This window comes from Ovis aries, chromosome 22 (assembly GCF_016772045.2).
Source record: "Ovis aries strain OAR_USU_Benz2616 breed Rambouillet chromosome 22, ARS-UI_Ramb_v3.0, whole genome shotgun sequence".
NCBI classification, from domain to species: domain Eukaryota; kingdom Metazoa; phylum Chordata; class Mammalia; order Artiodactyla; family Bovidae; genus Ovis; species Ovis aries.
This window is the reverse complement of record NC_056075.1, coordinates 33,900,533-33,914,349: the sequence shown is the minus strand read 5'-3', so window position 1 is coordinate 33,914,349 and position 13,817 is coordinate 33,900,533. Positions and strand designations below refer to the sequence as shown.

The 13,817-nt window shown below is 37.7% G+C and overlaps 1 protein-coding gene across 3 annotated transcripts in view; it reads right to left on the bottom strand.

The window, feature by feature from the left end:
* Window positions 1-484: 484 nt before the first annotated feature.
* The window catches only part of NHLRC2 (NHL repeat containing 2), a 63,973-nt gene continuing 50,640 nt past the window's right edge, over window positions 485-13,817 (bottom strand). For 2 of the 3 annotated variants that reach the window (XM_004020207.6, XM_012102958.5), the window contains exon 11: window positions 485-11,765. In XM_004020207.6, the coding sequence (XP_004020256.3) occupies window positions 11,509-11,765 (257 nt within the window). In that variant the 3' untranslated portion in view covers window positions 485-11,508. Of the gene's footprint in view, window positions 12,182-13,817 lie in introns of all 3 variants that reach the window. The other variant, XM_060404721.1, reaches the window with a different exon arrangement.

Here is a 13,817-nt window from a genome sequence, read left to right as displayed (position 1 = left end):
TCTTGGCCCCATTTCTCATAAGCCGTTTTTCACATAGCAGGCACAGAGATCTTTAAAAACAAACTAGCTTACAGGACTCCCTGTTAAAAATTCCTTAATGGCTTCTAGCTTATTGAAATGCTAGAGGATGCACATCACTCGGTTTTGGCTGCCCTCTACCCTCTCGACATTGTCCCCATCCTCCTGACTCCCATCTGGTGCAGCAAGTTTGTACCAGCCTCACTGCCTTCTCTTTTTTAACGGAATGAAGTACACGCAGCTCCATTATCCATAACCCCTGGTTTTAACCCCTCTCCTTAAAACTCCTGAATCACTTAACACAAAAGCTAGGATCATATGACTCACATCTGTTGGTCACCCTCATCTTGCCTCCCTGCCTCCTCCCACCCAAACTAAGCACCATTTTTAATCTGGATGATAGGATTCCAAGCAGTAAGACGATCTCGCGGTATACTTAAAACAGCATAAAAAAGAGAAACATAGCTTTAGAGGGAAAATATTTAATCTATTTCATGAAAAAAAATGTACAAAGCTTTAGAAAAGAGGCATTAGGTTTCAGTGTACAGTATAAACACACTCTGGTTTTCTATAATCACATGTATTATACACTTCTTTTGAGTTGGTAATGAAGGCCACTGTGCTCTCATTCCAAACCATCTTCTCTTAACACATGTACTTAAAAAGTCACTGAAAACAGACTTGAAATAAATGTAGAAATACAGTGTTGTACAAAAATATATTACTCTATCTACATGAAATGCTTACAAATGCAGACCAAGTCAATTCTTCTAGAACTCAACTAAGTCTAATACATGATCCTGTAAACTGGATTTCAACTGCATTTTTTATCTTTGAAGAAAAAATAGATATAATCAAATTCTTGGAATGACAGAGATGAAGTCAGCACAGCAGACCAACTCTATTCTCAAAGATAAAACCACAACTTTATAAACACACAAGAGGGGAAGAGTCTGAGTTTTTGAAACTTGACAAATTTATGAAATGTTACAATTTGAAAGTGATTGTGTGTGTGTATATATATGTATATGTGTATGTATGCGATATATATGTATCACAGCACACTTGATTAATCCATAATCCATATATAAAGTAATGACAGCAATTAAAGCATTTCCAAACTGGCTCTCAATGCATCCTAACAGTGAAAACTTCAAACTTTTACAAAATATTAACCTATGTATAACATAATTAGAAACATATACCTCCAAGTAGAGTAAAATTGATTTTAAAGTCATGTAGCACAATGTTCTCCTTCTTCAGAAACTGACATATTAAGAATTTTAGAAAAAAAATTTTACCACAACAAAACCAATCTGCTCTACCTGTCATCTGTGGAACCATACAGTTCCTCATTGAAACTTCTACAGACACTACTGTTTTCAAAGAGAGGGAAGTCTAAGGTGTGGAGAGGATGTGGTTGTGTATTTCTACAGGTGAATTTGGGTGATGAACATTAGAGGCACACAGAGAAAGTACATTCCAACTCCACACACACGCGCACACACTTGTTAGCATCTGAACATGTAATGAACACAACAGGCAGCCCATTCTGCGCATGCTCACAGAATGAACACATTTCAAGAGGGACTAAGAATGATGATGACAAAAATCTAAAAATAGAAGATAGTTCCTAGACTGAGCCCTTCTTCATTTTCAGCAATTAATGTGTCGACTTCTACCCTTCACTACCATAAGCGCAGGCAGCTGCGACTGGCGCGCTAAGCACGGCGGAGAGGAGCTACCCCACGTCCGAGGTCAGGGGCAGAAGCCGGGAGGGCGCCATGCTCGAAGGGCGGGGGCCAAGAGGAATTACCCCACGTCCAAGGTCAGGGGCAGTGGCTGAGTGCCAGGCTGCAACAGCACAGGAACAGCCGAGAGGAGCTACCCCATGTCCGAGGCCAGGGGCGGCCAGGAGGAGCCACCCTGCGCCCAAGGCCAGGGACGGCTGCCAGGAGGAGCTACCGCGTGTCTGAGGCCAGGGGTGGTGGCCAACAGAAGCTACCCCGCTTCTGAGGTCAGGGGCAGCGGCTGGGAGGAGCAACCCCACGTCCAAGGAGCGGTGGCTGTGCCAGCGCAGGAGGGCCTAGAGGAAACCATACTCACAGAAAACTAGTCAATTTAATCACACTAGGACCACAGCCTTGTCTACCTCAACGAAACTAAGCCTTGCCCGTGGGGCAACCCAAGACGGGCGGGTCATGGTGGAGAGGTCTGACAGAATGTGGTCCACTGAAGAAGGGAATGGCAAACCACTTCAGTATTCTTGCCTTGAGAGCCCCATGAACAGTAAGAAAAGGCAAAATGATAGGATACTGAAAGAGGAACTCCCCAGGTCAGTAGGTGCCCAACACGCTACTGGAGATCAGTGGAGAAATAACTCCAGAAAGAATGAAGGGATGGAGCCAAAGCAAAAACAATACCCAGCTGTGGATGTGACTGATGATAGAAGCAAGGTCCAATGCTGTAAAGAGCAATATTGCATAGGAACCTGGAATGTCAGGTCTATGAATCAAGGCAAATTGGAACTGGTCAAACAGGACATGGCAAGAGTGAACGTCAACATTCTAGAAATCAGTGAACTAAAATGGACTGGAATGGGTGAATTTAACTCAGATGACCATTATATCTACTACTGCGGGCAGGAATCCCTCAGAAGAAATGGAATAGCCCTCATAGTCAACAAGAGTCCAAAATGCAGTACTGGATGCAATCTCAAAAACGACAGAATGAATTGGGCAAGCCATTCAGTATCACAGCAATCCAAGTCTATGCCCCAACCAGTAATGCTGAAGAAGCTGAATGGTTCTATGAGGACCTACAAGACCTTTTAGAACTAACACGCAAAAATGATGTCCTTTTCATTATAGGGGACTGGAATGCAAAAGTAGGAAGTCAAGAAACACCTGGAGTAACAGGCAAATTTGGCCTTGGAATGCAGAATGAAGCAGGGCAAAGACTAATAGAGTCTTGCCAGGAAAATGCACTGGTCATAGCAAACACCCTCTTCCAACAACACAAGAGAAGACTCTACACATGGACATCACCAGATGGTCAACACCGAAATCAGATTGATTATATTCTTTGCAGCCAAAGATGGAGAAGCTCTATACAGTCAACAAAAACAAGACCGGGAGCTGACTGTGGCTCAGATCATGAATTCCTTATTACCAAATTCAGACTCAAATTGAAGCAAGTAGGGAAAACCACTAGACCATTCAGGTATGACCTAAATCAAATCCCTTATGATTATACAGTGGAAGTGAGAAATAGATTTAAGGGATTAGATCTGATAGATAGAGTGCCTGATGAACCATGGAATGAGGTTCATGACATTGTACGGGAGATAGGGATCAAGATCATCCTCACGGAAAAAAATGCAAAAAAGCAAAATGGCTGTCTGGGGAGGCCTTACAAATAGCTGTGAAAAGAAGACAGGTGAAAAACAAAGGAGAAAAGGAAAGATATAAGCATCTGAATGCAGAGTTCCAGAGAATAGCAAGGAGAGGTAAGAAAGCCTTCTTCAGCGATCAATGTAAAGAAATAGAGGAAAAGAACAGAATGGGAAAGACTAGAGATCTCTTCAAGAAAATTAGAGATACCAAGGGAACATTTCATGCAAAGATGGGCACAATAAAGGACAGAAACGGTCTGGACCTAACAGAAGCAGAAGATATTAAGAAGAGGTGGCAAGAATACACAGAAGAACTGTACAAAAAAGATCTTCATGACCCAGATAATCACGATGGTGTGATCACTCATCTAGAGCCAGACATCCTGGAATGTGAAGTCAAGTGGGCCTTAGAAAGCATCACTACAAACAAAGCTAGTGGAGGTGATGGAACTCCAGTAGAGCTATTTCAAATCCTGAAGGATGTGAAATCCTGATGCTGTGAAAGTGCTGCACTCAATATGCCAGCAAATTTGGAAAACTCAGCAGTGGCCACAGGCCTGGAAAAGGTCAATTTTCATTCCAATCCCAAAGAAAGGCAATGCCAAAGAATGCTCAAACTACCACACAATTGTACTCATCTCACATGCTAGTAAAGTAATGCTCAAAATTCTCCAAGCTAGGCTTCAGCAATACGTGAACCGGGAACTTCCTGATGTTCAAGCTGGTTTTAGAAAAGGCAGAGGAACCAGAGATCAAATTGCCAGCATCCACTGGATCATGGAAAAAGCAAGAGAGTTCCAGAAAAACCTCTATTTCTGCTTTATTGACTATGCCAAAGCCTTTGACTGTATGGATCACAAGAAACTGTGGAAAATTCTGAGATGGGAATACCAGACCACCTGACCTGCCTCTTGAGAAATCTGTATGCAGGTCAGGAAGCAACAGTTAGAACTGGACATGGAACAACAGACTGGTTCCAAATAGGAAAAGGAGTACGTCAAGGCTGTATATTGTCACCCTGCTTGTTTAACTTCTATGCAGAGTACATCATGAGAAACGCTGGACTGGAAGAAACACAAGCTGGAATCAAGATTGCTGGGAGAAATATCAATCACCTCAGATATGCAGATGACACCACCCTTATGGCAGAAAGTGAAGAGGAACTAAAAAGCCTGTTGATGAAAGTGAAAGAGGAGAGTGAAAAGGTTGGCTTAAAGCTCAACATTCAGAAAACGAAGATCATGGCATCTGGTCCCACCACTCCATGGGAAATAGATGGGAAACAGTGTCAGACTTTATTTTGCGGGGCTCCAAAATCACTGCAGATGGTGACTGCAGCCATGAAATTAAAAGACGCTTACTCCTTGGAAGAAAAGTTATGACCAACCTAGATAGCATATTCCAAAGCAGAGACATTACTTTGCTGACTAAGGTCCGTCTAGTCAAGGCTGTTGTTTTTCCTGTGGTCATGTATGGATGCGAGAGTTGGACTGTGAAGAAGGCTGAGCGCTGAAGAATTGATGCTTTTGAACTGTTGTGTTGGAGAAGACTCTTGAGAGTCCCTTGGACTGCAAGGAGATCCAACCAATCCATTCTGAAGGAGATCAGCCCTGGGATTTCTTTGGAAGGAATGATGCTAAAGCTGAAACTCTAGTACTTTGGCCACCTCATGTGAAGAGTTGACTCATTGGAAAAGACTCTGATGCTGGGAGGGATTGGGGGCAGGAGAAGGGGACAACCGGATGACATAGCTGGATGTCATCACTGACTCGATGGACGTGAGTCTGAGTGAACTCCGGGAGTTGGTGATGGACAGGGAGGCCTGGCGTGCTGCAATTCATATGGTCACAAAGAGTCAGACATGACTGAGCGACTGAACTGAACCATAATTTATCAACTGTTTTGCCCTATATACCTTAACACATATTTATGAGCATAGCACACTAGATAATCAAAAATACTATTTAAACTGGTTCTAGTCAAATTTGAGGACTGCCTTTTTTCTCCTCTCAGTATTATGAGGCCTCATTTCAAACATAAATATGCAACCCAGTATATTAAAAGCAAAAGGCAATAAATTCCACTGTCCCTTTAACTCATAAAAAAATCTGACAATTTTGCCTAATTCTGTATTACTGAAAAACACCAGGTCTGAAAGTTGCTCCTTTAAGGGGAAGGCATTTGTACCAAGCACTGACATGTTCCAAAAATGCCTGCAAGTGTGGCTGTCTAGTGCTTCACGATGCTTGTTCAGGGCTTTTCAGGATATGGTTGGTACAGGCCAGGAAGTACTTACAATTCTTTCCTTTTGGTCACGGGGCTTTCAACAGAATAAAATGTCCTTTGGGCCACTTGAGAGTGACACGCCAGTGTGGAAAAGGGACATCCCAAACAAGGAATAACTATAGCCAGGCTAAGAGTCCACAGGTATCTAGGGTTCCACTTTCAAACTTTTGACAAAAACTAAACCAAATCAGCACACTGAGAAACAAAGGGGATGCGGTCAGAGAAGCCGACCACGTTGCCCCCTGTTCTGCTTTTCCCAGGCTGTGAGCAGACCGGCAGCCTTGGCCCAAAGCAGCTAGGCTGACCCACAGTCTAATAATATATGAAAGGGCCAAGCTGTGCAGGGCATGGAATACACACAGGAGGTTAGTCCAGCCTCTAGCTCTTAATGCCATGCTTTCTATTATGCTACTGCAAGGAAAAGAGGGGGGTGGAGACACACTTTTAAATATTCAGGACTAAATCATGATTTATGGTTACTATGAATTCATTTAAATAAACTGTGTGCCACTGGAGGAGGAAAAAGGAGAAAATCTTGGTGATTAACAGTTAATTCTACTTGTAAAGGCTAACACTCCCATCTCTTAAAGTTGATGTACATTTCCTGATAGATTTCTGATTTGGAATTTTATAACAATGTTAAAAAATTCTAATATTTAAATTAGCAGATGATAAATGAAAGCCATTTACATTCTTGTACCTGGATGCTCCTGAATCATAATCACCAGTAGGCAGCATTCTATGTCATATCTTTTAATAGAAACAAAAGCTGGAATAATAGGGTGATCTGGTGAAAACTTTACTAGAATAGAATTGCATAGATCTTGAGTCTTGGGGGGCAGGGTAGGATGAGGTCTATATACTGCAGTAGTTATGAATCAAGTAGGCAGATAATTCTGTGCGTTAACAGATAGGCCGAGTATTATGTTTCTATAGCTCACTTTGGTCATTAAAACAGTTATTTTCTTAAATATGAACAAGCTTTCAGAGGTTTGAGACAGTCCTGTACTAAGAATCCAGTTATACTTGTGACAAGGTCTTATAATTACCTTCTGAAGACCAATTAAAATAACATTGTTGGAACTAATACTGAATGGCTAGTTAATTCTTTAATACATCCATCTGCCAAGAAAAACTCTTGATAATATCTGAATTTAAGAAAGAATGGTACATAAAATCTTCTGGGAGAAACAATTATACAGACTGTTCCAAACCCTGAAGGATAACTATGTATAATGAAAAGTCCAAAAAGCTGATATTAATTAAATGGATTTACTTTAAACTTCAAAAACAATCACTACTAGGACTTTTGAAGTTCTTTGGGTTGATTAGTTACTATATATAACTATGGACGATTTATGCTTAAAAAAAACACACACACTTTTAAAGGCAGGCATCCAAGCATGGTTGTGGAGTTCGGCACCCAGGTTCGGCCAGTCCTAAATGTCTGATCTCAGATACGCTGGTCTAACTGCTTACTGCTTCTCTGTGTCTGTTTCCTCATCAGAGAAATAAGGAAAACTAGAACCTCCCTAATAAGGTGGTTGTGAGCATTAAATTAGTTAATACACAGAAAGCACTTAGAAAAGTGCCAGGCACACAGTTAGCACTGAATAGATTTAGCTATTATTCTTATAACTTTATTCAAATACTGCAAAGGCTTAAGAAAGCATTCACAAAAATAAATATTCTTAATCCCAGTTTGTTTTCACTCTACGTCTAGGAGTAGAGCTAGAAATTAGTAGGAGATCTGTGTTTAAATAAAAGATCCATCACCCACTAGTCACTCTTAACCATTCAACAAAACTGGCTGAGCAACTACCTGCACCGGGCACCTCTCCAGCATCAGGCATTATTCGGGGAGTGCTGAACTTGAGACATGAAGCCAACATTCTGAAGCTGCTTCCTCATCTGTAAAATGGACATAATATCTACCTGTCTGATTCGCAAGGCAAAATGCATGAAGGCACTTGGAAGGCTTGGGAAAGCACCATCAGTGGATATTCTAGGAACATGGTTTAGGGTATGTCTGGACTCTCTCAAAAGAAGTTCATCAGTAATCATTACAGGTCTTAAAAAAGTTCTTAAAACTGTAGGTTTGTTTCTTTATAACATCGTTTATAAACCAGTAATATATTTATTATAAAACTATTTCTCTTCTTGAATCCCAGCAATGCAGAGAGTATTAACATACCACACAGCTGGTAGAGAATAGTTTCCTTTAGAAACTGCAGTTGCAAAGAAAAGTGTGAAGCCATGTGTTTCATGGTCATAAATTATTATCACTATTATTACTAGACCAATAACTGGCAGTTTCAGTATCTACTAATTGCTATACAAATACTATTTCACTGAGCCCTTACAGCAACCCCATAAGGCAGGTATAGTGACCCCATTTTATAGGACAGAATCCAAGTGACTGCAAAGTCTGTGTTCATAAACACTACACTACATCACACAATAAAAACACTAGCAGCAAAAGCCACAATTATTTTTGTCTCCACCAAATCACAAACTGAAGAGAACTGGTAGATCAAAGAGCTCTAAACTGAGTTCTGATCTTTCGTGATAAAAGTGACTTCAGAAAAAGTTATTATATAACAAGTGCTTACTGTTCTGTTCATTTTTAAGTCTTTAAAAGCATATTCCCATTTTTTAAAAATAACCCATTGCTCAATTAAAAGAAAAACAGAAAAAGTAGAAAATATTCACAACTCCACAATTTAAAAAAAACAAACAGAAAAAGTAGAAAATATTCACGACTCCACCATTCCTAGTCCACCACATGACACAGTCCCTCTGCATATACTTTCATGCAATTTATGAGTTAAGAAATTTAGTTTTTGATGACTGTTCTTATGTCAAATATAATGGTTAGACTGTTTCTAATCGGCAGATATAAACTAATACTAAATGTTGGGCAAGTAGAAAATTACTTGATTAAAGAGATATGTATTGTTTTCCAATATGAAATTTTCCAACTATGAAAAAGCAAGTAGAGAGCAACTTATCTCAGTGGTACTATCTCCAGAGTATACTGGCCATGTGAGAAATTTAGTTGATCTTTGTGTCTGTTTAAGTATATAGACACATACATTCATCAACATATACTAAGATTTTGGGGGGCTGTAGTAAGATTTATAGCTTTCTGCAGGCCTGATAATACCATAATACTACAGGTAAATATATTATTACAATAGTTTAGGAGAAAGTTGCTTAGTCATTGAACTTTGCCAAAATTACACTTATGGGTGATTAAACTGTAAAGTTTTCCCTTGTGGACAGGTTAAATATTTGCTTGAGCATTTCCAAGATAACCAAAATTCTTTTCAGAGATATCAATCCTGACTATAAATTCAGAAAAGAAAATTTTACCATTTGTGAAGTGATATAAAGAATGGTGGAAAAAAAAAAAACAGTGACAAAGAAGCAGAATAATTTACGGCAAATATTCCAGGTATTGTGTCTAAGTGTATGTAATGCCATGTTACTGGTATTTTGATTATGGTGACTAACACTAAAACTGCTTTTCAAACTATCACTGAACATAACTTTTGCTTTTCTTCATGCCATAAATTTAAAAACGGAGTCAGGAATCACGAAAGTTTTTAAAAATGAACTTTCTAGTGCCTCCTCTTATGTAAGAGGTCTATTATGTTAGTCCTAAATTCTAAGAACCTATTTATATTGCTTAGCATGATTTACAAAAAAATCATGTAATCTGTATACATAATATTTTATATCTGAAAAACAATGTAGATTACTGGCTGGGTAGGAATAAGAATATTCAATAGAACTGTAGTTAAAAATCAAGAAGAGCTTAAGCTTAATACTAACAGAAAACTCTATACAGACAAAATGAACATTAACATATTCTAGAAATATTTTTGGATTTTAATGTACATGAAAACATATACTGTGTGTAAGTCCATGCACAATACTGAAAAAATAATTATCAAGCATTCCTGAATTAGCAAGTTAAAAGTGTATATATTTTCTTCACAGAGTGAAATTGTTTATGTCCTTAAATAGGAAAAAAATTAAGCCAAACTATTTTTATTCTGTCCAGCTGGAAATGAGAAGTATAGTAATAAAATGAGATTTTAAAAATGACTATGGCCTATTCTCCATAAAAGAGAATGTCAATATTATACATTCTTTTATTAGAGAACATTTTTTTTTATGGAGAGAAAAGGTTTATGAGGTACTTATATATATATATATATATATAATTTTAAACAGAACTTCTTTTAACTTTACATTTATTCTTCTCTTTAAAAATAGCTTTAGGAGGCTACAAATTAAATAGTCATGATCTATGCATTCCCTTACTTCATATTTAGGTAATCTGAAATAGTATGTTCAAAACTATATCTCAAAAGAATATAAAGATATGAGCAGATGATTATGCTTAAAAAATTACAATTCAAACTGAGCACTGGTTTTTTAAGCGACAAGGTGTCTATAAATATTTACTGAATAAGTATGATTCACCTGTTGTTTTTAAAATCTTGTAAGCTGATTAAACCACAAACATGTGGAATCAGTTTTAGTAAAAACAAGCAGAGTCTTTTAAAATAGTTATAAAGAGAAAGCATCACTGAAAAGAAAAACCTTTCCAATATCTTCTGGTGACTATTTCTTTTAAGGTTAGAAAAAATACACCAAAAACAGGATCATCAAGTCACTGTATGTTTCAACCCTAATATTGTAAAGTAATATATTAAGATATACTTTACATAATGAAAGCATAAAAGTGCTTCATATTGAAATTTTCACCTTGAAGGCTTAACAGCTATTTTTTAAAAATTACAATAATGATAAATTCTCAATATGCGAACCAAAAAACCCCCAAACCGAGCAAATCTGCATTTAATGCTTCAACTGAAACGTAAATTTCTAATACGACATACATACCCATTTGCATCGGACTTAGCTGTAACAATTAATTCTTTACCATTAAGTGGTGTCACATGCAGTAATGTGTTCTGAAGTTCCATTCTCTTTGAAAGTCCTAATATTTCTAAGGAGTCATTCATTACTAAAGACTATTCATTCATTACTAAAGACTGTTCATTCATTACTAAAACTGTTCATTCAGAAAAACTTTAAAAGGATATGTCCTTAGAGATTCTAACTTTTAGAAATATAGAAATATATTTTCTGTATATAGAAATATACAGAATATTTAACATACCATTAATAATGGTATGCTAAAATAGCAAATAATTTATAACCATAAATATATCTCAAATGAGAAAATCACAGAAGAGAACAAGGAATATTTTTACCACCTACATGCTCTTTAATCCACTACTGTGATGAAGACATTTTTTTTCTTGATCTAAAACAGACCTTACACCTTGAATGGCAGGTGTCCTTATACCAACACGTGGATCTTAAGCTCTATTTAAAGTTACTGTGAAATTTATACATTCAGGTGTGCTGCTTCATAAAAGGTAAAAGTTAGTTAAAATATTTGGTATCATTATTGTTATCAGTATTCATTGAAAATTATCTCACGATAATATTCTTTCCTATAACATGGACTTAAGTCTTGTGCCAAGTAACAGCACAGATTACAGAATCATGGTTCAAATCATGGACAGTGACTTTGCTGGTACACAGCCAGAATGAAGGAATTTGTCTATAATAAATAATTAAATAAGGAGCATACTTTATTTTAATATCAGTTGCTAGAACTGAACAATGGGTTTCTAGGTACCCAGAGGCAGAAATAAAGTTTCTTTTCATAAATTACAGTGATGTGAGGATCAAGAAGAGGTGGCACTGGGTTGCTAGCCAGCTTGCTAAAATATATACTTGAGTTCTACTGGAGGTATGCAGTCTTGCTGTGTATCAGTTATTTGTAAAGGCTGACTGAACAAAACTCCCTTCATCATACAGGCACTACTGTCTGCGCTACAGTAATAGAGAAACACACTGATAGACAGAACGGCCTCAAGTGATAAACAATCTCCAGGAATCTGCAGTGAGATCGTTGGTTGATTGGAAATGCTCTCTATCTCTCCAGATGGTATCTGTCCTTGAAGAAGCCATTCATTGCCTAGAAAATAAAGAGATAAATTATTAAGATTGCATAAGAAATTGAGTAGGAAATCAGACAAACTTTACAAACACCAGATTTACTCAATTAACAATATTTACTGCTGCTGCTGCTAAGTCACTTCAGTCGTGTCCGACTCCGTGTGACCCCATAGATGGCAGCCCACCAGGCTCCTCCATCCCTGGGATTCTCCAGGCAAGGACACTGGAGTGGGTCGCCATTTCCTTCTCCAAGGCATGAAGGTGAAAAGTGAAAGTGAAGTCATTCAGTCGTGTCCGACTCTTCGCGACCCCATGGACTGCAGCCTACCCGGCTCCTCCGTCCATGGGATTTTCCAAGCAAGAGTACTGGAGTGGGGTGCCATTGCCTTCTCCAACAATATTTACTGAAAGCCTCTAAATGCCAGGCATTTTGCTCTGTGTGAGGAACACAAGATATAAGAAGTCCCTAATTTAGTCATCTTGATATCAAATTAAAATTCTTTCTTTGAACACTGCAAACATAAATTAATTTTTATTGAAATCAAGATGAATATTACAAGTATGGTTATAGATTTTAAATATGGTAAAATTAAAATGGAAATGTAGAAATGAAACCTATTAATAAGTCCTAGAAATAAACATAAGACACTTCAGAAAATAGTTAATTTTTACCAGATAAAAGTATCTAGAAATATAATATGCAAACTACAAAACAAGCTAGGGAATACAAACGTATGTACAACTCTGCAGTGACTTTCCATTAAAGACAGTGATGAATTATTGATTATCCAAAGGTAATAAAAAAAATTGATTTTCTTTCAGAAACAAGTAACACTGCATACATTATTCCAATGGACTCACTGTGAAAGACAAATCTTTGTTTACTTCATTTTAACACATAAGACTCCTGAGACTTAAATATATAGATCATCTATACAACAAACATTTAAAAATCACTAAAAATCTGTCTTCTAGTATTAAAGTTTTTAAAACGTCTTCATTCGTCCCGTGCCTTCTCTCCAAAGGAAAGTGTATGTCACCCTAAGGAAGCACATACCTAGGCTGACAGCATTAGAGGGGCTTAGCTACTAAGAGCCAGTGTTTGGGAAATGCAGGGCATGCTTTCCAGCCATCTGAAATAGAATACACTGAACAAAATCTAATGACTTACCAACAACTCAGGGCTATCTGTACAACAACTGGACCATCTACTGAGCAGTGATGAAACTCTATGTCTGTTTTTTAGCTTCTCTTTCTTTTTTGACCTCAGGATGAGTCAACAGACTACAGCACCTGTCTCTACCTGTCCTCTTCATCTCTCCTTTAGTTTATTGCTTCTAATATTCTGTTGACTGAAAAATTAAATTTGAGAAAAATATATCAAGTAAGAGTAAGGAAACTGTGAAAGGTGAGACTCTAAAGAGTTAAATGCAGAGCTTTTAAACATAATTCTTTTTAAAGTCTCTGGCCTTCTTGGCTTATTTCTGGACTGAGGAATATGTTTGATTTTGGTATACAGCAGATTAGTAAGGGAACTTCTTATATTTTAAATGAAAACAGGAAAATAATAAATTATGCTATTTTAAAGTGTTTCTGTAGACAATTTTCAGATACTTCACATGAAGGATTTGTGAAGCACAATATGCCCTTGGGGCTTTTATACTGCCATTTATTAATTAATTTATTGGCTTAAAACCTTCCCATAAATGCTGGCAGCTTTAAGATTAGACCCAGCAAAATTTAGTTAAAAATCAGTGTTACGGTCTCTAAATAACAGGCCAAGAAGTGTCCTTTAATCACAAGTTTACAAATGTATCCTATAAAATAATATACTCAAAGACTTAAATTATTAGGATTCTTGCTTGAAAGTTTGTCCCTATACCAAAAAAAAAAAAAAAAATTGTTTCCCTGGTGGCTCAGTGGTAAAGAATCTGCCTGCAGTGCAGGAGATGCGGGTTTAATGCTTGGGTGGGGAAGATCCCCTGAAAAAGGAAATGGCAACCCATTTTCCATTGCTTGGGAAATCCCACGGACAGAGAGGCCTGGCAGGCTACAGTCCATAGGGTCACAA